The sequence below is a fragment of the Carassius auratus genome, unplaced genomic scaffold (genome assembly GCF_003368295.1).
Source record: "Carassius auratus strain Wakin unplaced genomic scaffold, ASM336829v1 scaf_tig00005670, whole genome shotgun sequence".
Lineage (NCBI taxonomy): Eukaryota > Metazoa > Chordata > Actinopteri > Cypriniformes > Cyprinidae > Carassius > Carassius auratus.
Window position 1 is genome coordinate 73,383 of NW_020523687.1, and position 27,240 is coordinate 100,622.

A 27,240-nucleotide genomic window follows, 5' to 3' on the forward strand; every position below is an offset into this window, starting at 1 on the left:
GTTGGTCTAATGAAGTATTCTAATTTGTTGAGATGTTGGTGGTTTTTTGTGAGCCAAATGTGAGCCAAAATCATCACAATTAAAAGAACCAAAGCTTGTGCACTGAATTAATTTAATACACAAGTTTCACAATTTGAGTGGAACTACTGAAATAAACTAATTTATTGAGATGCACCTGTATATATAATCATTTTTAAAGCTCTGTTGTGTCACAGAATGAGCAAAAGTAACAGCAGTGCACTTGAGTTCGCTGGTGTCAGCAAAAGCTTCTTAATAAAAAAACAATAACTGCCCTGGAATCATGTCCCAAACTCATGTTCATGCTGGCAGTGTGTCTTGAAGTTCAAGACACAAGACTTGAATGGTTTAGAAGCCAATAACCTAAAGTTTCCAGTGACAAATAACAGTGAAAGTGAAGATGATAAGATGATGCATTAATCTGAACATATTTGATCTTCAACATTACAGCATTCAACAAAACCAGCTGCGTATGCACTTTTACAGTGCTGCCACATGCATATTTAAATGAGGTCAATCTTCATTAGGCAAAACCATGCAAGTGGGGCTCTTTCTACAACATGCTGGATTCAAACATTATACACCTTGAAAACTATGTCAAATCCAGTGAAAACCATCCCTACTCTTAGAAACTGTGCTGATCTAGCCAACCAGACTGAAGTTTGTCCATTTTGTGTGTAGCACTCATCTAAATAATATTATAATTTTTGTGTTCTGCCAGCGATTCACTCGATCTGACTGGTTTCAGTCTGGTACTGAAGGTGTGTGAAATGCACACAAAAAAATAACAATAATATCAGCATGTGTGTGTGAAAGAGAGGTGGTTTGGGTTGCCAGATATTGCGTCAGATATAAAAATGTCCGCTCTAATAAAGGAAAACTTTGTGCAAGAACGTGTTCAGCGGTCTCCAGACAACAGACCCCACGCACCGCCTCACATAAACTCAATAAATATGCTGAAGACACGAAATGTCTGTTTATTTATTCATTCACCCCCGTCTCTCTGTTTTATTCAATTCCAGTGTTGCTGATCTGTGTGCCCACAGCTGTCCGTCTGGTTTTGGAGGAAATGAAAGAACAATGACATTTCACCCTAGAGCACAGCACTTCAACTTAGAGTCACGCAGGTTATTATGAGCAACATAAACATAAGCAAGAGTCATGCCCTGACTCCTAGGGTATTCTAGATGGTTGCTAGGGTGTTTGGGGCAGTTGCTAGGGGTGCACCGATCGAGATCGGCCGTTCGTTAATGCGCATCTCGTCAGTAAAGCCGGTTCTCTAATCAGCGTAAAATTCCATCAGGTGCGTGATTTCACATAGAGCAGCGGTTACTACACAGAGCCGTTGTTAACTGACTAGTTGCGCAAATAAACGCTGATGATGAACATGGATTTTCGCAGCTTCTAAGTTAACAACGGCTCTGTGTAGTAACCGCTGCTCTATGTGAAATCACGCACCTGATGGAATTTGCCGCTGATTAGAGAACCGGCTTTACTGACGAGATCAAACATTCTAAATTGAATAAACAATAAATAAAAATGCATTAATAAAACGAAACAAAAACAAATGTTGCTAGTGTGATGAATTCTTATAAAGAAAAGTGAATGAATGAATGAACAAACTAGTAAAAATCAATAAAAGAAGAAACAAAAACATGAAAAATATAAAAGGTTGGATAAATGAATAAATAAATAAAAAATGTATATTGAATAAAAATAAGTTTAATCAAATAAACAAAATAAATAAATGCATTAAAAACTAAAATACATTTTAGCCGTACATTAGAGCACTTTGACACAGTGTCATTCGGGTTATTATGATTAATATAAACACATGCAAAACTTGTGCCATCATTGCTAGGGTTTTGCCATGATGTTCAGGTTAATCGCAAAGTGGCCACAATAGCCCATATCCATCTCTCTGATGATATTCTGGTCCACTGATACAGCTCAAGACCATCCCTATGGGATTATTTCACTGTCTGCGGGACAGAAATCGCACATCTGATTGCTCAGAAAAGCACTAGCACACCTGTCCTCAAAGCCGATTTGAGATATCACTTATGTTCATAGCAAAAACTGTGCGAGACGTGCCACACGCCACACTTTATATACAAAATATCTCGAATTGCTTTAGAAGAGAATTATGTGAGTGCATGCGCACAGTAATGTGTCTATTTCTTGATCTGAAGCAGAATAAATTTCCATCTCTGTGTGGGATCCACATGCATAAACACTCTCAAATCAGGTGTCAGCACAACACATAGCCCTAGATTAATCAGGATAAAAATACAGAGCTTTCTATAGGCCTCGTCCTGACGCAGGTGTGCACGAGTGCTTTTAATTACTCTCTTCAGATGCATTTGGAACCAAAAAGCAGAGGAAAAAAGGGGCAAATTCCACTTGAAAGTGAGCATCAAGTACTGTGGCCAGCTCACTCTGGAGGGCAGAGCACTTGAGGCGAGTGCTCTCAAGGGTGCAGGGCAGTACTTTCTCATAAGTGGCGTTTGGAAGACCCTACATGCAGAGACACGTAACTGCTGCTTTAGTTGATTATGAATGTTACATTGGTAACCTAACAGAAAAAATACATAAAAATCATGTTTGGTTCTAAGTATAAAATCATGTTTAGCAGATTAAACATCCTATTAAAACCACTCAACTCCTGGTAAAAAAAAAATAAAATAAAATAAAGAACTTCAAATATCAACAAATTTGCGACGGATGAATGCATTTTCTTTTTAAAACGTCCATTTCTGAGTAACACGACTTATGTAACAAAATAAGCGTCATTCTGTAAACTAAGTATAATTCACTATGCAAAAGTCATTTCCGAATGCCTCCAGCATGTTTTATTATTTATCTTTAAATCAAACAGTTCACTACTTATGCATGTTATCTTGTCCGTCAAAAACAGGCTGGCTGTTGGATGGAATAATATCAATATTATTAAAACATCCACACAATGCAATATATGGGCATCAATCATTTCACAAGTACTAAAAAAAATAATGATTACAGCGCATTCATCAACCAGTTATCAACAGTGGAATTACTACTTGGATATGTATTTATTTCAGCGAGTACATCTTCTCTGAATTTTTTCTTTATGTTTTTCCATATTATTTTCCTGCATGAACTGGCTACGCTTCAGCTCATTTCTCTGGCTTGTGCACATATCTGCAAGACAAAATATTAAGCTTTAATGCTCAAAGCGCTGTGATTTCGCCAGACCTGTACAATCTCACAATATTTCCTCTGTCCCTTGAGAAGTGCTTCTGTAAATCATGGTTTCCTCTCTGACGGTAAACACAGACATTGTTGAAGTCGTCTGACTGTGGGAATTCTTTATTCTGCATGTAAGATGCCTTTCAGACAACAGTTTATGAAGTTCACTTCAGCTCATACTGTCACTACTAAACCCAGACGCTCCCACACTTCATTTTCCACACTCAAATACTCCTAATTTCTTTTGCGCTCAGCTTTCTCTGACAACAATCATTTCCCCCGTAAACAGCTTTGAGCATAAACTCTGATTAAAAAAAGCATCTTGCTTGACATCTTTTCACTCCATCCTTTGTGTGTTTGTGTTTTTGGTTTCAACCACTACATTTGAATGTGCTTTTGTTTAATTTATATTTTATTTAAAGGTGGAACAATATTTCAAAAAAGCAAAACCAAACAACGAGCTCAAAATCAAGCTTAGATTTGTATTATTTTTTCACTGACCTTGTTGCATTACATTCTGGGATTGGCTGGTATGCAAGATGTGATGCTGTCTAACAGAATTATGTGAACATGCTAAAAATATGCTTATGATATCAGAAAAGCTATTAATACTTCTTGTTTACATGAAGAAACCTATTTTGGATGGACTAAATACCACACGCTGAGTTGTTTAGTAGCTTGTTTCATGCATGTGGTGCAATAATTCTTGTTTTGGTCTTTTAACACGAATAAATCAGATGCAAAACAGACTCAAGGTTGTTTACACCTCTAAAAGCAGCGTGAAGCATATCAGTGATTTACATATCTATTCAGAAAGGTATTAAATGTGCTACTGGCTAGATCACACAGCACAGAAGAAGAACTGAATCAGCAGTCGTGGACAGTTTTTACTTGTTTGTTGGCTCTTGTGTGATTATATATGTCGGCACAGTCAAACATTTATCACCAAAGACCTCACTTAAGCAAGTCACTTCTCTGGATGGCCATGTGTCACTTGACTTGCTTAAGTGAGGTCTTAAATTAATAAATTAAATTATTAACAAACAGAAACACAACAGAACCATATTCAACAACAAGCAAAATGTAATCAAATTTAGATAAATATTAAACAAAATAAAAAGTAATATAAATTTATATTACTTCGATAATAATTTTTTTTTTTAATTTAAACAATTAAAAAAAACTGTGAAATAAAATAAACTTCTGAAATAAGATGAAATATAAAAGACCCTTAAACTGATTTCGACTAATTCCCAAGTCAACAGTAGAGTAACATGAAGTAATAAAACAACTAAATCCAAATAAACTAAAACTTATAAAAACTACTAAAAAATACAAAAAATACAAAAACATTAAATTACTAAAATTACTAGAACTTAAAGGTGCAGTAGGGAACTTTTGTAAAAAAAATATTTTTTACATATTTATTAAACATGTCATTATGTTCTGACAGTAGAATATGAGACAGATAATCTGTGAAAAAAAATCAAGCTCCTCTGGCTCCTCCCAGTGTCCTATTGCCATTTGCAGTTACCGACCGCTCCCGGTAAGAAATCAACCAATCAGAGCTGCGGTCCGTAACTTTGTTTGTGTTCAAAATGTAGAAAAATGTATATAATAAGCGAGTACACCATGAATCCATTTTCCAAACCGTGTTTTTAGCTTGTCCTGAATCACTTGGGTGCACCTATAATAAGTGTTTATATTCGGACTATTTTAGATTGTTTCGGGGGTACCGCGGCGGAGTAACCCAGTACCTTTGTGATTCTTCATAGACATAAACAGAGAGAAGTAGTTCCGGCTACGATGTTCTTCCGGAAGACGCAAGCAGTTCTGTTTATTAACCGCTAGAGCGTCAAAAGTTCCCTACCGCAGCATTAAGGTAATGCTAAAAAAGAAAACCGATAATATAAAAATCTGAATATAAATATATATAAACGCATAATAAAATGTTATATTTTTTGCATGTAATATACATAAACAAACATTAAATACAAAAAAATATTAACTGTATCCATATTCAATTTTGCATCTTTATATAAAATATGTCAAAAATGTTATTTCTCCGGTTGGTGCAGATAAAGTGCAAGTATATTCTGGGGAAAAACAATGAGATGATGCTTTCATCAGTAAGGTGATTGGCTCTTTTAACTCTTTTTGCCATATTCAGTGCTGTGATTTCACCACGTGGTCATTATACTTGAAAGGCAATTTAAATACATGGGAACTTTTTTGAAACCCTCAGTTCCCATTTATTTTATTTGCATGAAAAAATAATAATAAAACAAACAAACAAATAAACAAACAAAAACATTTCCACAGAAAATAAATCATACTGGTTTGAAATGACAAATATAAATTATAATTTTTAGCTGAACAACTCCTGTAAATGGACTACAAACAACATTAATTTGGGTCAAAGGCAGAAAATGTGATTAAAAAGACAGAAAACGCGGGAGAGAGCGTGTCTAAATGATGGGGTGGAAGTCAGCGGACGTCTGCTTAACAGAAGAGCCAGAGGTTGCCGGGGGCAACATAAACAATGTCCTGCAGTGATTAATGAGTGTAAGAGTGACTCTGGTGGCACAGGGTGGCACTGCCAATTACCTCAGCCTCGTGCTACTCTCTCATATGGAGAGCGTGTAATGGAACACAGCCTGTGGCGCTACACCAAGGGCAGGAGGTCAAAGATTTAATTAGGTGGGAGTAAATGTCAAGGGGAAGAGGCGAGCAGCAAGATTTTGTCACAAGAGTAAACTGGAACTGTGTGTGTGACTCAGAAAACTCAATGCATATACCAGTGAAGAACTGGAATAGTAATAGTGCTCTAAGACTCTTTTAGGTCAAACACACTCTACACGAGTGCACAAATGCATATGAGAATGCTTGACCGACGGATGCACTGCAAGCGCACAGCTAACTTTTCACAATCTTCACCATCACAGTAGTTGACCTGAAAGAGAAAACTTGCCATAAAAACAAGGCTTTGTTGGATTACGTGAACGACCATTGTAGCACTTCTTGCATGTCATCTTACTGTTTTCACGTGATGTATGTATTTATCCAAATTTCTGCAACGAATTTCTAGATGTTGCAGTCCAAAAGGTCTGACTCAATTTGACATAATGCAATCATCACATGGTGCAGCTGATTGGTTCGTATCGTATCAGCAGCCAATCAGATGCTGCTCAACATTCAAATACTTGGTTAGCATTTGCTGTAGCAGCGCACTTCAGAAACCCTCCACCTTCCACAGCTCCATCTGTATATATCTGCTATGGGATGATTCATCTATGTTATATATGGGGTTTATTTCAAATATGATATATGTGCAGCAGCAGTATTTATTTCATGCTCATAGCATGTTGTGGATGTATTGGCAGCAAGTTTATTTTCGTACACAAGCTCTGTCACAGAGGAGCTCAATGAGCCTCAAAACCAGCAACAATCCCAAAATATGATCTAATGTCCTCCATCTGGGTGTTTGTGAACACAAGACACAATACATGGTAAAAAGGGTTAGTCTGCTGTGTGCTGATTTGCTAACCATATTTGGACTCTGATTTCAGTCCTTTCTGGACCAAAGCATCAATGGTCTCATAAAAGCCAAAGACAGAAGTATTTGAGCTCTATTTCCTGTAATTTCTCTTAAATCGATAGTTCTCCCAAAAATGTTGTCATCGTTTACTCACTATCAGAGATTGTTCAAAACCTGATTTTCTTTCTTCTGTTGAACACAAAGGAGATGTTTTGAAGAATGTTCGTAACCAAACAGCTGACGGTACCCATTGGCTTCCATAGTATTTTTTTTCCATACAATGGAAGTCAATGGCTACTATCAATTGTTTAAATCCTTTTTGGGTGAACTATTCCCTTTAATCATTTCTGAGTCTACACTAAACAAACCTCCACTCACTGCAGTCAGAATGGAAGCCTCTTAGGTCAAGCACTCGCGTTTAAACCCCTCGAAAAACACTTTATCCCTGCATTTAGCGAGAGCCAGGTTTCCAACGAGAGGAGCTCACGGACATAAAGTTAGCGAAAAAACTTCAGACAATTCAACAAACAATGATAATGAGAGGAGCTAATTTATTCACTACCTGACATTCAAGGAATGTCAATAAGATATTTAAATATCATCAAACTTACTTGGAGACGGCACGGCTGCTGTGTTGCCATGGGAACAGGACATTTCCGACGGCGGCGCGATAGCTGTAAACTCCGAGCAGGCCGAGAGCCAGAGCGATCTTAGACACCAGTGAGCAGTGACGCTGAACCAGGAGAAAGATCAGAACCAGAGACACTGCCGCCAACAAAGAGAGGAACGCCTTATGATCCCCACTGAAAACACACACACAGTGAATAAATAACAGGGCAGACATGTTCTTCTTACATATGCATGCAAACGCTGAATATAAAACAGCAGAAAGACAAACCCCTAATGATTTGAACTCAAAGCAAACACTGTATAATAGCATAAACAGACATGATGCAACAAATCCTCCACGTTATGCTGAGATTCTTTGCAGTAACACACTTTGTTGGTGTTTCCATTTGGATTGGATGTCGAAAATCGCACTGCTCCAAATACGTTGCATTCCATTTAGCTTAGAATTTCACATTTTTTACTTGGTAAAGTGCAATAGAACATCTAGCAGCAATACAACATGTGACCTGGGAACTTGGAAATCCACAACTACACTGTCTTGGCACTGAGATTAATGATAAACAATCACATTTAGGCAAATAAAATGCATCATAGAGTCAAAGTTCCTACGTTAGATGGCCCTGATCAGCTAAAATCTGCAAGGACAAATGCAAAAATAAATAAATAAATACATAAACCCTGGTTGAAGATTGAACACTCAAAAACAAACATACACCAGATTATAAAATGTTACTCAGTCAAAAGTCAGAAATATTATATTAATTATTACTTCACATTGATAATATTAATATTACTAAAACAAAATGAGAGAAAAAGAAAGTTTCAAGACTGTGTACTTAACATATTTAATGTTTTTTTTCATTATCATTATCAACCTAGTATAAACATGTAATAAATAAATCTGTAATTCAAATATAAAAAAAGAGAATGTTATCAGACCTTTGGCTAAAGTTGAGTTAAAAGTCATGAACAATTTGGGACTGATACAAGAGGGAGGTAACAAGTCTTATTATTGATATCAATGTTAAAAATCTCAAATAATGTCAGATGTATCAGTCCATCAGAATTCAGGAGGCAGAGAAACTGAGGCGCAGCATGTGTGTGTGTGTGTGTGTGTGAGTGAGTGTTCAGAATGCAGCTAGAGTGCTCCTCTCATCTAATGTAATCAGATGTGGGCCACACAGGCCAGGCCAAAAGATGTGTGTGTGTGTGTGTGTGTGTGTGTGTGTGTGTGTGTGTGTCGGCAGTGTGGACATGATGAGGTGTTTGTCCTGGTGTGAAGAAGAGGTGAGTGAGTGTGTGTGTGTGTGTGTGTGTGTGTGTAGTGAAAGAAAGGAAAGGTGAGTGCTAAAGGTGTGCAAGAATGTGGCACTGACATGTATCCACACAATATACTGCTCATTACCCACAGATCAGACAGACAGAACAGACAGAAAGACAGAACAGACAGACAGAACAGACAGACAGACAGACAGATCAGACAGACAGAACAGACAGAACAGAACAGAACAGACGAACAGATGAACAAATGAACAGACAGACAGACAGAACAAACAGAAAGACAGACAGACAGACAGACAGACAGACAGAACGAACAGACAGAACAGATAGACAGACAGACAGAACAGACAGACCAGACAGACATACAGAACGGACAGACAGACAGACCAGACAGACAGACAGACAGAACAGACAGAACGGACAGAACAGACAGAACGGACAGACAGACAGACAGACAGAACAGACAGATAGACAGAACAGAACAGACGAACAGACAGACAGACAGAACAAACCGACAGACAGACCGAACGAACGTACAGACAGACAGAACAGACAGACAGACAGAACGGACAGACAGACAGAACAGACCGGACAGACAGACAGACAGAACAGACAGACAGACCAGACAGACAGACAGAACAGACAGACAGACAGGACAGACAGACAGACAGACAAACAAACAGAACAGAACAGAACAGAACAGAACAGAACAGAACAGACAGACAAACAGAACAGACAGAAAAGACGAACAGACAGACAGACAGAATGAACGAACGAACAGACAGAACAGACAGAACGAACGAACGAATGAACAGACAGAACAGACAGACAGAACAGACAAACAGACAGACAGACAGACAGACAAACAGAACAGAACAGACAGAACGAACGAACGAATGAACAGACAGAACAGACAGACAGACCGGACAGACAGACAGACAGAACAGACAGACAGACCGGACAGAACAGACAGACAGACCGGACAGACAGACAGAACAGACACACCGGACAGACAGGACAGACAGACAGAACAGACACACCGGACAGACAGACAAACAGAACAGAACAGAACAGACAGACAAACAGAACAGACAGAAAAGACGAACAGACAGACAGACAGAATGAACGAACGAACAGACAGAACAGACAGAACGAACGAACGAATGAACAGACAGAACAGACAGACAGACAGACAAACAGAACAGAACGAACGAACGAATGAACAGACAGAACAGACAGACAGAACAGACAAACAGACAGACAGACAGACAGACAAACAGAACAGAACAGACAGAACGAACGAATGAACAGACAGAACAGACAGACAGACAAACAAACAGACATTTTGTAATTATTTCTAAATGACATATTATAGCATTTATAAAAAAATATTAGCTTTTGTCTTCATATTTTCATTTTATTTTATTGTGTTTTTTGTAATTTCTATTTAGATTTAAGATATTTTTACTTTCATTACTTTGTGAGTATTTATTATGTATTAATTTATTAGCTTTTTTTCTAACATCTCTATTTAAAAAATCTATTTTAGTTGTAATCATCATTCATTATTAAAAAAAAATATGTTTTTGTAGTTTATTTCAGCAACATATACAGTACATAGAGTACAACACTTCATTCAACTTCAACAATGGTTCTTGAGCACCTGCATTTTTCTGACACTTTTTTTTTGGACAGACTACCATAATGAAATACTTTCTTATGTAGTGCTGTTACTGAATCTAACGCATCACATTAAACAACATTAGGTTTTAATCTGAGCTTTAGGTTTGTGGTTGAAGACTGAGCACCACAAAAGGCAATATAAGACAACACACATATATGGTGTGCCCAGTATAATCTGACTTGTAAACAAATGACTCATTTTTATAGAGGCTCTTTTAGTGTATCATTAAAAAAAAAAAAAAAAAAAAAAAAATATTTGAACATAGGTTTTTAGTGTAAATAAGTTTAAATGACCTGAGAATTTAATCAGATGATTTGAGATGGTAATGTTCCCAAAAAGACTCAAACTCCAGGGTTACTAATCAGTTCACTGATTACAATTACTGTCTGATTCTCCACAAAACAACATGTAGTTAAAGACGGCTTTGTCCCAAAAACAGCACTTGAATGAAATAAACATGATATGTTACTTAACACTATTGCTGATTTTGTTTTGTATATTCAGAATATACTTAGGACCAATTATTTAGGTGAGAGGAGGGAGCAGACAGTGGGAGAGTGGGACTGAGAGAGATAGAAGGAAAGAATGAGGTAGAGAGGGCACTGACAGAGCACGCAAGAAAGGAAGTAGAGGAAAAAAAGACTGATAACGCAGACGGAGAGAGAAATTTTCATCCCGATGCCAGTGACCCTGAGCGTCTCTCTGCTCCCCATCTATCTGCTCTGAGACAGCCTGAAGAATACTAATGCATTCCACACACACACACCCCCACACCCACACCTGTGTGCATGTGTGGGCGCATAAGTGCACATTTCAGGGTCGGGTTTCAAAATAAGTGCAAGGGCATGTATGATAGTCTCAGATTGCTCCGGAAAGTATATAAGAGTGAAAAATTCCTCAATATGAAGCCTAGATCCAAAACCCAGTGAGCTACAGGAAACAAAGGTGCTATCTTGATGCAAATAGATGCTTAAAAAAGTCACCAGAATGAGAAATACAGTAAGGCGGTATTGAGAATATATTGCAACAAGTCAAAGAAAAAAAATGTAAATGAGGACTACGTAAAAGAAATGATGACATTCAACACCAAAAATAGATTTATGTGAATAATGATTATTTTATTCAATAATTTTGTTTAGAAGACGCTTTTATCCAAAGCAACTTACATTGTATTCAGGCTAACAATTTTCTCCTAACATGTGTTCCCTGGGATTCGAACCCCCAACCTTGCGCTTGCTAATGCAATGCTCTACCTCTACCATTTTGTTATATGCTTTAATATTTCTTTATTATTTAAAAAAAAATATTTGAATATGTAAAACCTACAAATAATAAAAAAAACAATAAACTGATGCAAGACTATGAAAACTATAAACTGAAACAAGACTATGAAAACAAACATGGAATGGCTTGGTATCGCAGCTATCATAAGGAGAGGGATATGTGCAGAACAATACTCAGCGGTATGTGAGAGGAAGTCCAATGGTTATAAAGCATGTCTGATGATTGTGCTGTGTGTGTGTAATTGGTGGCAGCTGTGTGTGACAGTATTCAGGTGAATGTGATTGGTACAATGGAGCATGGGAAATGTGGTCCAGGGTGTACTGTGTAGTGTTAGAGTCTGTGTTGTGGATGATGACCTCTGGTGGTTAATTAACGGTTCAGTGACCGGATCATGACATAGGTTTTAAAACATTTTCATCCTAATTATTTTATTGCCTTAATTATTTTGTGGTGAAATGTTGTCGTGGTTTGCTTGCACAGTTTCCCTTAAATGTTTAGTTTGAATTTGCCGCTTGCTCGCAACTGCTGTCTTCACGGAAGCTTTGCATTCAAATATGTCAAGTCAAATCAATATATGACATCTAATTATTTACTTATGTTGCTAGTAGCTGTGTAGCTGTGCTTCGCATTGAGGTCCTGATCACCATGTCAGGGTTTATTCTGTAAGAACAACCAGCTGGATGTACATTATCCCTTACTTAATAGGGTCACTATTATGGATTTTTGGAGATGACCTTTCATGCATGTGTTACACAGCCCTCCTGCAAAGTTTTACACCCAAAAGTGCACCATGTATAAAGTTATTGTCTCTCAAAAGAAAGAGTCGACCCTGAATCATTGAAACAAGGTGTTTATAAAACGATTTCAAAGCCGTTTCTTGATGACGTCAACATGAAACATTAGCATATTGCCCACCCACTTAAGACTTTTCACACTGGTCTGAATGAAAATGCAAACTCATTCTTTGCCACTAGGTGGCTGGGGTTTCCCCGGCAACACTGTACACAAAGCAGCACTGCGCTCACAAAAGCTGCTTTATCAGATTTAACAGTTGAATTTTGTTATGTTTGTTTGTCATTTTTATCATTTTAGTATATATTTTTATTTACATGTTTATTTCCATTTTAGTATTTCCAAGTAATGCATTCCTTACAAGATCAAACGCATTTTTTTAAAATCATTTGATGATAGTGTAAACGTTTTACTTATTAGAGTATCATGGTGTTTAGCTTAGCTTTCTTTTCAGTCAGCATGTTACTCTTAAAAGGCAGCTGTCTATGTAGGCACTATAGGATGTTCGCTCTCAAGACCATCTGCTTTTCAACAGGAGAATCGATTAGTCTCTCATTCCCACCCCAATCCATTTATTCTGCTCATTTCTCTCCTCCTTCAACCTTAGATGTGGGGTGTTCTCACCTACACAGCCATATAACACATATACATACAAAAAACCCCACTGCAACATTCAGACTTTGTTGACCACAGCAGCATAGGAACCAGTGTCCAGACCTGTCGATTCAGACACAAACCTCGTCTCATTTACGACAGCAAATGTTTACTAAGCAGAACTTTTGAATGAATACTGTACTACGCAAGGCCCATCCTATTTGACTCTTCAAACAATAACGCTGACATATTGCAGAAATGAGAAAGCTGTGTTCTGTCAGAGTAAAGCTGGATAGTACCAGAAAGGGGTCAGCACAGGACAATAACAGACCCGTCAATCTGAGCAAATTAACAGAGCTAGCGAAAGAGAGGATAATTACTTTATTTGTGCAACCGTTCTTAAGTCTAGAGTTCAGCTCAAGTGTCAACTGTGTCGTATCAGTTATGACGTATGATTATAAAAATCTTTCATAAGAAGCAAGTAAAAGTGTTTTTGTGCAAACCAGCCGCACTTAAAATATTCATCTTTTGCCATCAAATGATAAGAGTTCTCAAATCCGGTGCACTGATTGTATACTATTTCTGGCTTTCTATTTTCCAAGTGTGCATTCATGCATGATTTTTGGGTGAATAATAAAACAGCCCTTTGCGCAACCAAAGAGGAGTTTGTGACCATTCACTACAGTTTTTCTGAATCAAAGTGCAGAGAAAAAAACTAGAATCAGGCTGCTGTTTTTAAATGCATGAATCTACAATAAAGAAAAATGAGTTACTGTAATATCAAGTCAACGAAAATCTCATATATGTGAACCAAACTGCCATTTCAAATTCTCTTATGCTCACTAGTGCTGGATTTATTTAATCAAAACAAATTACAAACAGCAATAATGTGAAATATCACTACAAATTTAAATAACAGTTTCAGATTTTAATATATTTAAAAATGTAAGTTATTTCTGTGATGCTAAAGCTGAATTTTCAGCATCATTACTCAGGTCTTCAGATGATCCTTCGGAAAACACTCTAATGTGATGTTTTGCAGCTTACATAATAATTATTATTATTATCAGTGCTGAAAAGAGTTGTGCTTCTTAAAATTCTTTTCAAAACACTGATTTTTTATTTTATTTTTTGGATTCTTTAGTGAATAGAAAGCATTTATTTGAAATCTTTTGTAACATTATCTTTACTGTCACTTTTGATCAATTGAACATGTCCTTGCCGAATAAAAGCATTTTTACTGACAAACCTTTGAATAGCAGTGTAGATGGTATAAAATCCTTAGTAAAAACAAGGCAAATGATCATTTACAACCTTCAGATGAAGTGTTGAAGCTGTGCTCTATTTGCATTAGTAACAGATCTAAGCGGAAGGAAGAGGAGCGAGCGTTTCTCGCAGAGATAATGCAGATTCTTCCCCGTAGGGCCCGTTTCAGCCGGGTAATGAAATATTAATTAGTGCAAACTAAAACAATAATACAAGCCGCCAAATCCCAAACACAGAAACACACATCTAAAAAAATCTAACTGGAATAAAAAGATCAAAGCGTTCAAAATTAAAAACACTTCTCAAAACTTTCCCCCTCAATATTCCAAATTCCAAATCAATAACTTTTAAAAACAAAGTTAACTTACACAAACTGAATACTTATAGGAATAGTTTACCAAAAAAAGGTGTCATGTTCGATTTTGATATAAAAGGATATTGAATTGGATTCACTTTCATTAGTATAAAAAAGAACAGCTTTATCCTTCAGCCAAATTTCTTCTTCAGCATTTCATTAAAGAAAGTAATTTATGAGGTTTGAGGGTGAGTAAAAGATGTCTTTTTTTTATTTTATTTTGGATGGACTATTCTTTTAAACTCAATTCAATTATCTCAGACGGTTCCCGCATCAGTTCACTCGTTCTCATGCTGTGTGCTTTAAACATAATCATAATAAAAGCCATCTACGCTGAGATTCATTGCAGCACGTATAATTATAAGCTCCATATATGTAATGAGAAGTCCACCGATGGACGCTTCAAATCACAAGGACAGGAAATCTCGCTCCGCTTCCTGTAACCTCAGCGAAGCGCTCCGGAGACTCTGGCACATGTCCATCTCTCCTGTATGAATGCAGAGATTTATTACGACCGCAATAATTATTCTTCATCAGAGCTGGCTTGTGGTCAAAAGAGAGAGAGAGAAATACGGAAGAAAGTCTTTATGTGTGGCATTGAAGTCTTTTTAGATGTGGATGGCAGGTAATGCACTTAAGAGACGGAGCTATTGATCCATGATCTCATCTGAGAAGACACATCAATGTAAAGATGTGTCGGCTTGAATGTATAGCTTGTGTGATCCACCTCTATGAACACTTCAGCTACAGACTGAAAGAGCACAGATTATATTCTGTGGGTAGGAGTGCATTGTGTTTATATGTATGAAACTAATATTGACTTCTATGCTGCTGTTAAAGGAATATTTCAGATAAAAATGAACATCTTTTAGGCACCTTCATGGACTACTGTTGTTACAGCCTGTTATGAATAACACAGTTATTTCAAATTGTAATTATATTTTACAATTTTACCTATTTTTACTGTTTTTTTATCAAATAAATGCTGTCTTGGTGAGAAAATGAGAAAAAAAAGAACAAAAGAGCAAAAAGATAGAATAACCTAAATGGCCAAACTAAGAAAAAAGAGCAAATGAAAAGAACAAAATAATATAAAATAAAAACAGCATCAAACTAAACATAATGTCATGAAAGAAAAAATAAGAATAAACAAAAATGAAAGAAGTTAATGATTAACTTGATTAAAAAATATTGTTGCTAGAGTATATTTAATTTTATTTAATATTTTCTATACTATTTATATGCACTTCAACTGTATTAGACATTCATTGTTCACATAATGAGCATTTCACAATTTTATTGCTAGTAAAAAAAGTTTGCTTCCTGTATAAAAAAAAGGAAAAGTAAATAAAAGAAAATACAAAGTATATCATTTACCAAATATAACTCTAAAAATACACAGATTAGCCTGAGCAAAAATCACATTTACTCTCTACTAGGAGAGAATGATTTGCCAATCAGAGCACAAGAAGAAAGCGCTTGCAATTTTTTGTTGCATTATTTATCAGATGGACATGACATGTGATGCTGAGACTATAGAGAAAGTGTGGAAAGTGGTCATGTAAAACTAATTTACAAATCAAGAAACCTCATTACAAGGTCACTTGTAACATATTAAAACATATTACATACATTACATTAACTGCAGCATATAGGCCCTTGCAACTGCTCTATGAAAAAACTAAAAAAATAAAAAAAAACACTAAACAGAAGTATAATTTTATTTAATTTAAGCTGAATGTTAAATGGGGGGGTGAGGGGAATTAAACCTCTCAGGATTGTTGGCAGATTCTGTCTGTTGATTTCCTCTTGAGGCTCTTTGTGTGAGACCAAGCTGGGTTTTGATTGGCTGACTGGTTGGATACTGGCTAATGGGGTAGAATAACGCTGGCACAGACCAGCGCTGTACCATCTGTCTGGAAGTGTGTGTGCCGCTTTCAGAGACACGCGGATCACAACACACAGGAGAGAACAAAGTTAATCGCCCGAGGTCAAGTGTGTTTAGACGCTGGAAGTTTGGGGGATATTTATCAAACAAACTGCAAGAGCGTGTTTGGTTAGCTGACAAATAACATGTTCCCCAACAGAACTGTTATATATGCAAAATAGTTTTGTCATCATTATGATTTAATAATTTTTTAATCAGTTTTCCAGGTTCTTTAAAGGGACAATAAGTAACTTTTTAGGTATTTTATTATCTAAAATCAATATTTTTATTCATAAATATGCCCTCAATGGTGTACAAATACCTATGCCAATGTTTAAACTAATCCTTGTAAATGAAGAATTTATTATCTTTATATACATGGGACGGGTAGGTCGACGGAGGCTTCCATGTAGTTCCGCCATCTTGCAAAACTATAATAGCAGAGAGGGACAAAAAGTACTAAGCCAACGCGTTTCCACAGCGCGTTTTCGGTCAGAGCCAGAAACGCAGGTACAGAGCAGTGAGAGGCGCTTGAAACTGCACCGGCAAGTTTAAAAGTCTGGATTGCATTCTTATTATGGACCATACATATGCCGCGCCACAGGAGAAGAAAACATCGTCGCCAAAACAGTCAAAAATAGAACGTAAAAGGAAACGTGACCGTAGATTACAGAAAACAAGAGTTAATGTCGGGGAAGCTTTTTCTAGGTGGAAAGAGCTAATGCTTGATAAAGATTTCAAAAGAGACGCTGAAGTGGCCAGTTTTCTTCTCGACAGGTAAGTCAGTGTTACAGTCTATATTATAATATTTTTTTTATATCTAACAATGCATATAATTCAGAAAATATAACGAATAAATTAGACATAACTACTAATTACAATATTTCATTTTTTCCACAGTCAGTAATTCATACTGTAACATTCGTTTGTTAGTTGTCATGTTGCAGTTTGTTTGAAATAACACACCTGTTCACCTGAAGGAAAACTCGACATCCTGTCAAAGCTTTTTGGTACATATCGCCTACCATAGATGCAACGCGCATTTGAAAAAGCGAGGCGCTGGAGAGCAAAATTAGTTTGAATGCAAAATACAATTTCACCACTAGATGGGAGTAATTCCTACTCAGTGTCCCTTTAACAGTCTTTCTGTGTGACTAAAGAATCCTGAAAAGAGCCTGAATAATTATTAAAATGCCAACTAATTAAAATGCTTAACAAAAGGGATGAATACATTAAAACTTATTTTAAGTGTAGCAATTAGTCCTCTTTTCATAAAATGATCTTTTCATTAGCCAAATAAAGTCTGCAGGCAGTCCGAATATGAGCCCAGGAGAGTCCAGAGTCCTTCTCTCAGATATAAAACCAAAGAGACCGTGAGATTCAGAGGTTGTGGACATTAATTGCTTGCTGTCTGACTGTAGTCCGAGTCTTCAGAAGTCATATCATAGTCTTGTTTGAGGAACAGACCAGAGCACTCAATATTCACTGATTATCGTCCAACGCAGCTCTCAAACAAAATATGGTGCTTATTTCACAGATCTGACATTGTGACTTGGTTATTGTCAACAAACCTGTGGCATGGGCTCCATATCTGGCTTTGGAGAAGAAGCAGATATGGGAAATATTGGTCTAAAGACAGGACGAGCATGAATGAACGAGCAAATGAATACACATGCACTTTTATATACAAGATTTGTGTGTGTGTGTGTGTATATATATATCAGAGGTGGAAGAGTACAAAAATATTATACTCAAGTAAAAGTACCATTACATTAATTAAATTTTACTCAAGTACAAGTAAAAGTACCAGCCTAAAAATCTACTCAAGTAAAAGTAAAAAGTAGCTCATTTAAAATTAACATTTTCAGAGTCAAAAATGGGACAGGCCAAGGGTGTCAAACTCAGTTCCTGGAGGGCCACAGTCCTGCACAGTTTAGATATAACCCTAATTAAACACACCTGATCCAGCTAATCTAATCATTTAGGTTTATTTGAAAACTACATGGTATGTGTGCTGGAGCAGGGTTAGAACTAAACTCTGCAGGGCTACGGCCCTTCAGGAACTGAGTTTGACACCCCTGGGATAGGCCTATTAATCACAAACTAGTTGTTTTTAATTAAAGGAATCAGTTATTTAGAATAATAAAACATTTGGGCTGTAACCAGGCAAATCAGTATCAACAAACTCATCTTTTAATGCAGAGGAAATGCAGAAGATTCATTGGAAGTGGCATTTAGATGTATTACACTGTTTAGTGCAGGACAAGAATGCATTTAACCTTCAGTTACAAATGCATGAATAATGTTTTGATATACAAGGCATAAAATGTTGAATACTCATTTGAAATGCTAAGAAATTAATTATTTAAAAAAAATCAAAAGATACTTTAAATGTGAAATTAAAATGGCCAGTATGTGTCAGCAAGTCACTGTTAATAAGTGAGTCACTGCAATTGAACCGAATCATTTAAACGGTTGATTCATTCAGGAACGAAACACTGTCATGTTGCTCAGAGACGCAAAACTGTGCTTTGGTGGCTGTGTTTGGAATTATTTTTTGTTGTAAAAATAGAGCAAAAACAGGCAATATGGTTTCTAAAACGCAAGTCTCTTAATTAACTTGTTTACTGACCTGTTGTAATATATATATATATATATATATATATATATATATATTTATATATATATATAATCTTGATTTGTGGAAGAAAAGACGGCATTCTTTGTGTGATTTTTATTTACTATATGAAATGATATAAATATGTACATTTTCTGCCCCTATATCTTCAATTTTGTGATCATTCTAAATGCGCTTTACAAGACTGAATCACACAGTGAAAGAACGCACGGTAAATGCGCACGCACATTGTTAAAACAACAATGAAATTATTGCAGACGATATATATCGCACACTTCGCACCAGTCTTTTTGGCTAATTTGTGCAAAACCTCTTGCTAAAAGGTCAAAGCTTCATTTTAACCACCAATGCAACAATGCAATTATTTAGCTTACCTCTACATTCTTGCAAAGGGTTGATGTCTTGTCGAGATTTTATAAGCTGCTAGTTTGGTCTTCCTAGGCAAGTACAGCTTACACTGCATAATAGAGCATACATATGGCCAGGGGTTCACTTCATTTCCTTCGAGTTAGACTTCAGAATATCACGGGGTTTCGTTTTCAGCTGTGTCTGCACCACTAATAACGCGCCTGTTTTGTCCGTCTGCATCTTTCTTGCGATTTTAGCGCCAGTTTGCCCTCCTGCCCATTATTTACTGCCATAGTTTCCAGGGAGCGATTTATTTATTTATTTATTTTTACTCCGTAATTTATGTGTTTTAAAATGTAGCGAAGTACAATACTTCAAACTAAATATACTTAAGTAAAAGTAAAATTACAGATTTAAAAAATTACTTTAAAAAGTATTAGTACACAAAAAAGCTACTCAATTACAGTAACGCGAGTAAATGTAATTCGTTACTTTCCACCTCTGATATATATATATATATATATATATATATATATGTTTGCATAATATATGTGTGTGTTCTTTATATATTTATTATGTACATATAAAAACACACACACACAGAATATATTTAACAAATATTTACATGTCTATATTTATATTCATATACTTTATATTCTAAATAAATATATTTAATATATAAACATACATTTTTCTGAAATATATACATGCATGTATGTGTATTTACATGTACATAATAAATATACACAGCACACATACATATGTAAACTAAAACTTTTATTTTGGATGCGATTAATAGTGATTAATCATTTGACAGCACTTATATATATTATATATAAGTATATACAGTATATATATATATATATATATATATATATATATATATATATATATATATATATATATATTTGTATTTATTATAAATAATTTAGATACTATATAGTGTTCACAGTATATTACATAATATTACATAATTACAATAATATGTGTAAAATATATTTTAACAATATTCACAATGGCATCGATTCGCAGCATTACCACAAACTGATGCGATTAATTTTCAATGAGAGTTGTCAACTTGAGCGCAAGAGACTGTATGATATGAAAAAAATGCTGTACAGAGATCTGCTGCCAGACACGGCTGAATACTGCAGTCGAGTTGAAACGCCTACAAGCAACCAACAGCGCAGCGACCCAACAACCTGCGGTGATTTAATCGCTGTCAGTGTGAATGCACCATTAACTCCCCATGCAGAGAGTCAGACGTCTCACTAAGGTTCAGAGCAGAGCAGCACATCCTCAGAATTGACTGAACAGTTCTAGTTAGTAGGACTGTGCGAGTCATTGAATTTTAGTTATGAAAGCACAATAATCAGGATAAAACCGTGCCGCATTCTGTTTCTTCTCTTTCATAGCGGTGAGCTTTTGCTTCTCCTTAAAAAGTCAAAACTTAACATAAAAATCAGTCAAATTAACCATGTTATTGTTCAATGTAGTCGACTGAAGGACGTGCTTGATATTTAAAAGAAGTTGTGAAAGAGAACTTGCGCTGCTCCCCAGGAGGCTTCTGTGTGATACAAAACTACAATTCTGATAAAAAGTCAGAATTGCAAAATATAAAAAAATAAACTTTTTTTTTTTTTCTCACAATTCGGAGATTATATAAGATTATTTTATATCTTGCAATTCTGCCTTTCTTCCTAAGAATTCCGAGTTTGTATCTCGCAGTTCTCTTTTTTGTTTCTTTAATGCAAAAAAAAGAGTTTATATCAGACTTTTTCCCCGTATTTGTGAGAAAGAAAGTCATAATGACGAGATTCACCTCTTAAGTGTGAGGAAAAAAAAGTGAAACGTAAGATAAAAAGTTGCATTTACTATTTCATTTGTTTTTATCCCATGGTGGAAATGAGCTTCAATATAAATGTAAATCAAACAAAAAAACAAAAATATTAATTATATAAATTATTATATATTTTTCGGTCTCATTTATTTATTGTTTGCAATTAGCTTTTACTGTATTACTGACTGTTAGCTTGTCTTCAGTTATTGTTTGTGGACTTTTTTTTTAACATATATCATTTAGCCTAAAATTAGTTTCTGTTGCAACTAGCATTAAGAATTGTAAACTTTCGCTGCTATCTAAAGTTCTGATTATCAGCAACCTTATTTCCATCAAAATATACTTGAAATACAATGCTATTGTGGAGGGGGAAAAAATTCAAGTTTCAATCAAAAATAAATAAATAATTCGATTAAAGTTAATAAATAAAAATTACCTAATATTAATGAATCGTCATGTATTTTGTCATAATAATAGTTCGTCAACAGGCTCCACATAAGGACCCAAAACCAAATGTGATATTTCTGTGTTCTACCTGTTGAGGCCAGTGTCCAAAGTCAGGCAGGTGAGCCCACTGCACTCCGGTCTGGTTCAGTGACCTCAGCAGGCGACAGCAGGTCAAGGTCAGCAGCGGGGTCGCCAGCGCCAGCCATTTCTCCGAGCCCGGACTCATTCCCAGCTCCACCGCCGGGAAGAATGACGGTCCTTCCTCAGCACCGGAGGGAAGCAAAGGCCCCTTGTCCTCTTCATCTCCATGCCTCTGCTCCTTGAAGTACTTCCTGCAGACGTCCTGGAAGATGGCCAGGCACAGCGTGTTGAGCAGGAAGTACCAAGTCTGGTGTTCCTCCTCTATGAAGCTGCTGGAAGCCAAACTGAGGGTGTGACCCACTGTACCAATCAGCAACAGAACGTCCAACTCCGACAGAGTCCAGTCAGAACCCTAGAATGAGAGAGAGAGGGGTGACATATTAGCCTTGTTTCAAAATGAGTCTGTTTACTATATAGGCAGCTACTGTACTTTCTAAGGCAGCATACTAACTGGAATAGAGCCTCACAAGTGACTGATCTGGAGCTTTTACACAGACAGCAACTCTGTACATCACACAAAATAGTCCATTTCTTCCTGTGATCAAAGCTGAATTCTCAGCACCATTACTCCAGTCTTCAGTGTAACATGATCCTTCAGAAATCATTTGAATATGTTTGATTTGCAGCTCAAGAAAGCTTTCTTATCATAATCAATGTTGAGAACTGTTAGGCTGCTTTATATTTTTGAGAAAAACAACGCTGCATTTCTTTTTCTAGGATCCATTGATGAATAGAAAGCACAAATACAGCATTTATTTGAAACAGACATCTACAGAAAAACAAAAGACACACAATTATGATACATGGAGCAGTTTTATGCCGTTGAAATACATTCACACCAAATATATCAATCTTTTCAGCAACACATCTCGTATGGAATCTTCCATACAGACAAAAGTTTGCACTAAACGCACTAAATAATCAATCCAAGCAGTCAGATCTGATGCACTGAGAGAGAAATGGAGTGGAAAAGGTGAAGCGGTGAGAGTTGAAAAGGGCAAAAACCACAAATAACTGAAACATCAGACAGTGTGTGACAGTAAAACGCCGCTGACACCAAAGTCACCGGTGTCCAACACTGTAAAACAACTCTACAGACAGCACTTTGATGTGTAGAGCCCTGAGCTAACAGACAAACACACACACACACACACAAGAGAGAGCATGTTGTGACTGTTTGCCACCGTGTGTAAGTGCAGGGCTGCAGGGAGCAGAGCAGTGTTGACACAAAAGGAAAGTGCTAACAGCCATACACACACACACACTCATTACTCTAGGGATATCCTGTGCACTGGTCGATGTCTTCAGAATCACAATCACACACAACGACATCCCATCATATTCTTAATACATGTTTCCGGTCTCATTACAAATGATTCATCAGTGCCTGTTATTCTGAAGACACGAATGTTTGTTTTCATCATCTCTCATCAAAGTGTAATCACAATCCTTTGCATCTGAAACTCATTTTCTTTCCTTCTAATCGCAGCCACACGGGGTGAAAATATTATCAACCAACTATATTTCTGTGAACAATATATTACTGGTGTTTGCATGATGTTACAGTAGTGTGGGTGGATGATAGATCACTGCTATATGGTTGTTAGGGTGTGTTTAGATATAATGCAGTAGCAGAGTTTTTCACTCGGTGCAATCCAAATTAAATCAAGTAACAATATCTGCCAGTGCAATGAGACACACACCCACACAGCTAATAAATATGAAACAAAATAAAACAGCTTCATAATATCTTATTCAGATTCGCTTCTTCAGTAAATGTATCATGCTTCAAGGATTTTTTTTTTTTTTTTTTACTAGAAGTCAAGTTTAAAATGAATAATATAAATAAATAAATAAATAATATAGCATTTTGACTAATATAAATGGTGCATATATGCAAAATATTACATATAACATAAATATATATATTACATATAAAAATAGAAATAATAGAATATATACTAAGAAATACTTAATAAAAAAACTAAAAACTAAACACATTTTTATGTAAAAAAAACATGAACATTTACATACATAAAGTAATAAAAATAATATATTATAATACAAAGTAGAAATAAGAATACATATTTAATATTACATTTATAGATTTATAAATAAACATTAAAAATACAGTTCTGTTAGGTCAAATTATCTTGTATTCATCATATTGTAGTCATTTTTTACAGTACACTAAATATCATATCATGTAACATCACAGGATCATATCAGAGCTATCATAAACTTAAATTACAACTTCTAAACATTTTTGTTTTTTAATTTAAATATGCTGAAATAAATGAAAATATAAACCTGACAATTAAAATGGTGCCTTTGCAAAGAACTGAAATAAGTGTGCAGTTGAAGCACTAAAATGACTAACTGGAAATAATAATAATAATAGCAAAAAAACTAAATGAACTAAAACTGAAATAAAAACAAACTAATTAAATATAGAAATGTATAAAAGGAACAGAAAACTAAAATTTAAACTAAAATTATTACTGAGATTTTAAAAAGCTAACGTAAAATATTAATACATTTAATACAGTTATATTAATACTAAAATAACCCTTGCTCATATCATGTCCCGAGGATGAAAAAAGTCCAACCTAGGGCTGCAGGTGATATGGAAGAAATTATCAAGATTAATTATTTCTTATCAGTCAATATTGATAATTCACCACAAAGAATATAAAATTTTTATTTCATTAAAGACTCATTTCTTCTCCTGAGTGAAAGTTGTAGAAATCAGATGGTTAATTATGGTTTTAAACTACTTTTTCTTTTTCTTTTTAGTCAGAACTTGTCAAACATTTGCCACACAGGTGAACAAACCTGAGGTACAATATTCAAAACACTTATTATTTTCTGTGTGATATTGTTTCAAATGTTTAAAACAGATTTGTCTCCTGACTCTGATGGCACGATGCAGATGTAAATTTATGTTATTAACATAAACAGCAACATACTGTATATACTGGGTAAAATTTAAAAATTCTGATTGTTTGAATTGGGACTCTACTTTTATTCAAATTAACCATTGGCAATCTATAGTATCACACAATCTGATCATGAAAACCAAAGATAAAACCACATAGCACCCCACTACCATGGTAACCAACTAACCAACTATATATGGTTTCTATGTGAAAAACAGTACCCTACACTCTTACAAATAAAGGTGCTTCACAATGCCATAGAATAACTTTTTAAAATCTGCAGAACCTTTCTGTTTCACAAAAAGTTATTTGTAGTGAAAGAAGGTTCTTCGGATTATAAAAAGGTAAAGAATCTTTGATTGAATGGTTCTTTGTGGAACCAAAAATGGTTCTTCTATGGCATCGATGTGAAGAACCTTTTAAGCACCCTTATTTTTAAGAGTGTAAATACATTTAGTATAAATGTATGCACAAATGTTATAGCTAAATAACAACCGTTACTTCTTTAAAACATTTAATATGTCCACATTAATAGTATAATATGTATATCCCACATTTCTGCCGCAATACCATGGTGAAGTTAGTGTTACTACAGTAAATCCATGGAAAAGCCTTCTAACAGGATTGTTCATGGCACAGTTTTTCTTGTGTTTTTTCTGCCGAACAAAATTAAACACTGGGCCGAATGTCAAATACCGAATACGTTTTATTCTTGCATTTTTGCATGGTCTTTTTGCTTGTTAGGCCAAACAATGAAAGAGCTTTTTTTGCTATTTTCGGCCGAATAATTTAGGCCACACATTTGGTGCATCCCTACCAACCAGCAAGTAAAGGCATCAGCTCACACCATGCTGATGTTTGAGCCGAGCTGGTAATTGGTCTGTGTGGCCAAAGACTATAGAAATACAAAGACGTTTCACTCCTACACTTATGAATGCGAGAAACTGCAGCGAAGAATGTGGAAAAAGCTCTGGTTCCCACAGAAACCTGAGGCTAGACCAGCAATTGCACAGGCACAGTCATAAGCGTGTTGACTGCACATTGGCTGGTCTACCCTGTAAAATACGCTTTTAAAAGTATATTTAAGCATAGGAAAATATGTAATGAAATTGTGAGTTCAGCAAGTAGTTTTTAAGATTTCATGATTCCCCCATTCATTTAAATAGGACTTGTTTGAGCTGCCCGAAGGCGTTGCAAATATGGCCACTTGGTGAACAGACTTTTCTTGAAAGGGAGTTTGGTGTGGAACTGTTAACGGTCATTCCACTTTTGCCACATAAACATTACATTGGATCTACATATCATTTTATCAAGGGAAAAATATAAAGTGATAATTATCCTTCAGTGATAATTATGCAGCCCTAATCCCACCCTACTTTACTTCAAGTGAAAATTCAGTTTCCCTCACATTACTGATGTCAAATGTGCTGCTCTTCCTTAATTCAAACAACAGACAATATTTCTATGCCATAAACAGCATCTCAGCTCTGCTGATAACGCAATACTAATTGGTCGCTCTGTGGCTGGTTGTGCGTCCCTGGTTATGATGAATATGACCATGTGCAGCCTTGATGTGTGTTACCAATGGGACCGGTCACATCTCACCAGTGTGACAAGGCCTCGCCACTGCAACCAATGCCACCCATTCATCACCCTGGGCAACACCTGGGCAGAAGTCAGCCGGCGGAGGAAATGGATTGTGTAAGCAACTTGTGTTTGTGTAAACACCGTCTGGGATGAACTCGTTCTCGCTTCTCATTTCTAAGTAAACCGTCTCTCTTTACTTTTCACTTTTTCATATTGTAGGTCCCATCGAAGGGAATATTTGGATCCACAAGAGTCTGGACCAAAAGCAGAACAAAAGCATCAGGAGTTAGTTTTCTAGGCTGCATGTTCAGGTCTCCAATGGTTTCATCATTGCAGGAGCAAGCGCTGAGCTAACGGGGCCACGAACGCTAATCTATATGCTAATGCAGAAACAGACAGAAATTCCCTCTGACGACAGGCTGTGTGTGGGCCGCACCATCAGCTTATGTGTAACTAAACAGCCTGTTTCTGTTTCTTTAAAGTGGACATATCATGCAGTATTTTATGTTTTCCCTTAGGTCCACTTATTATGTTACGCTTTATGCACTGTAAATTAGTTTTTTCAGGAGTATTGTCCACCCTCTCTCTGATCCGTACAATTAAACAGCCTGTTTTTGCTGCTGTACTTTTTTGCGGTAAAAAATGTAGCAAAATGAATAAAAATGCCCCCCAAAATACAAGATTCGACTGCAAAAAGTTATTG

At 36.0% G+C, this 27,240-nt stretch overlaps 1 protein-coding gene across 1 annotated transcript in view; it reads right to left on the reverse strand.

Annotated features, from left to right (window-relative positions):
- LOC113071010 (GPI ethanolamine phosphate transferase 2-like) overlaps positions 1 to 27,240 on the reverse strand; it is a 135,461-nt gene that overhangs the window by 31,871 nt on the left and 76,350 nt on the right. Inside the window, exons 9-10 of the mRNA XM_026244390.1 lie at positions 21,967 to 22,363; positions 7,396 to 7,594 (exon numbers count right to left, since the gene is read on the reverse strand). Of these exons, the coding sequence (XP_026100175.1) occupies positions 7,396 to 7,594; positions 21,967 to 22,363 (596 nt within the window). The remainder of the gene's footprint in view (positions 1 to 7,395; positions 7,595 to 21,966; positions 22,364 to 27,240) is intronic.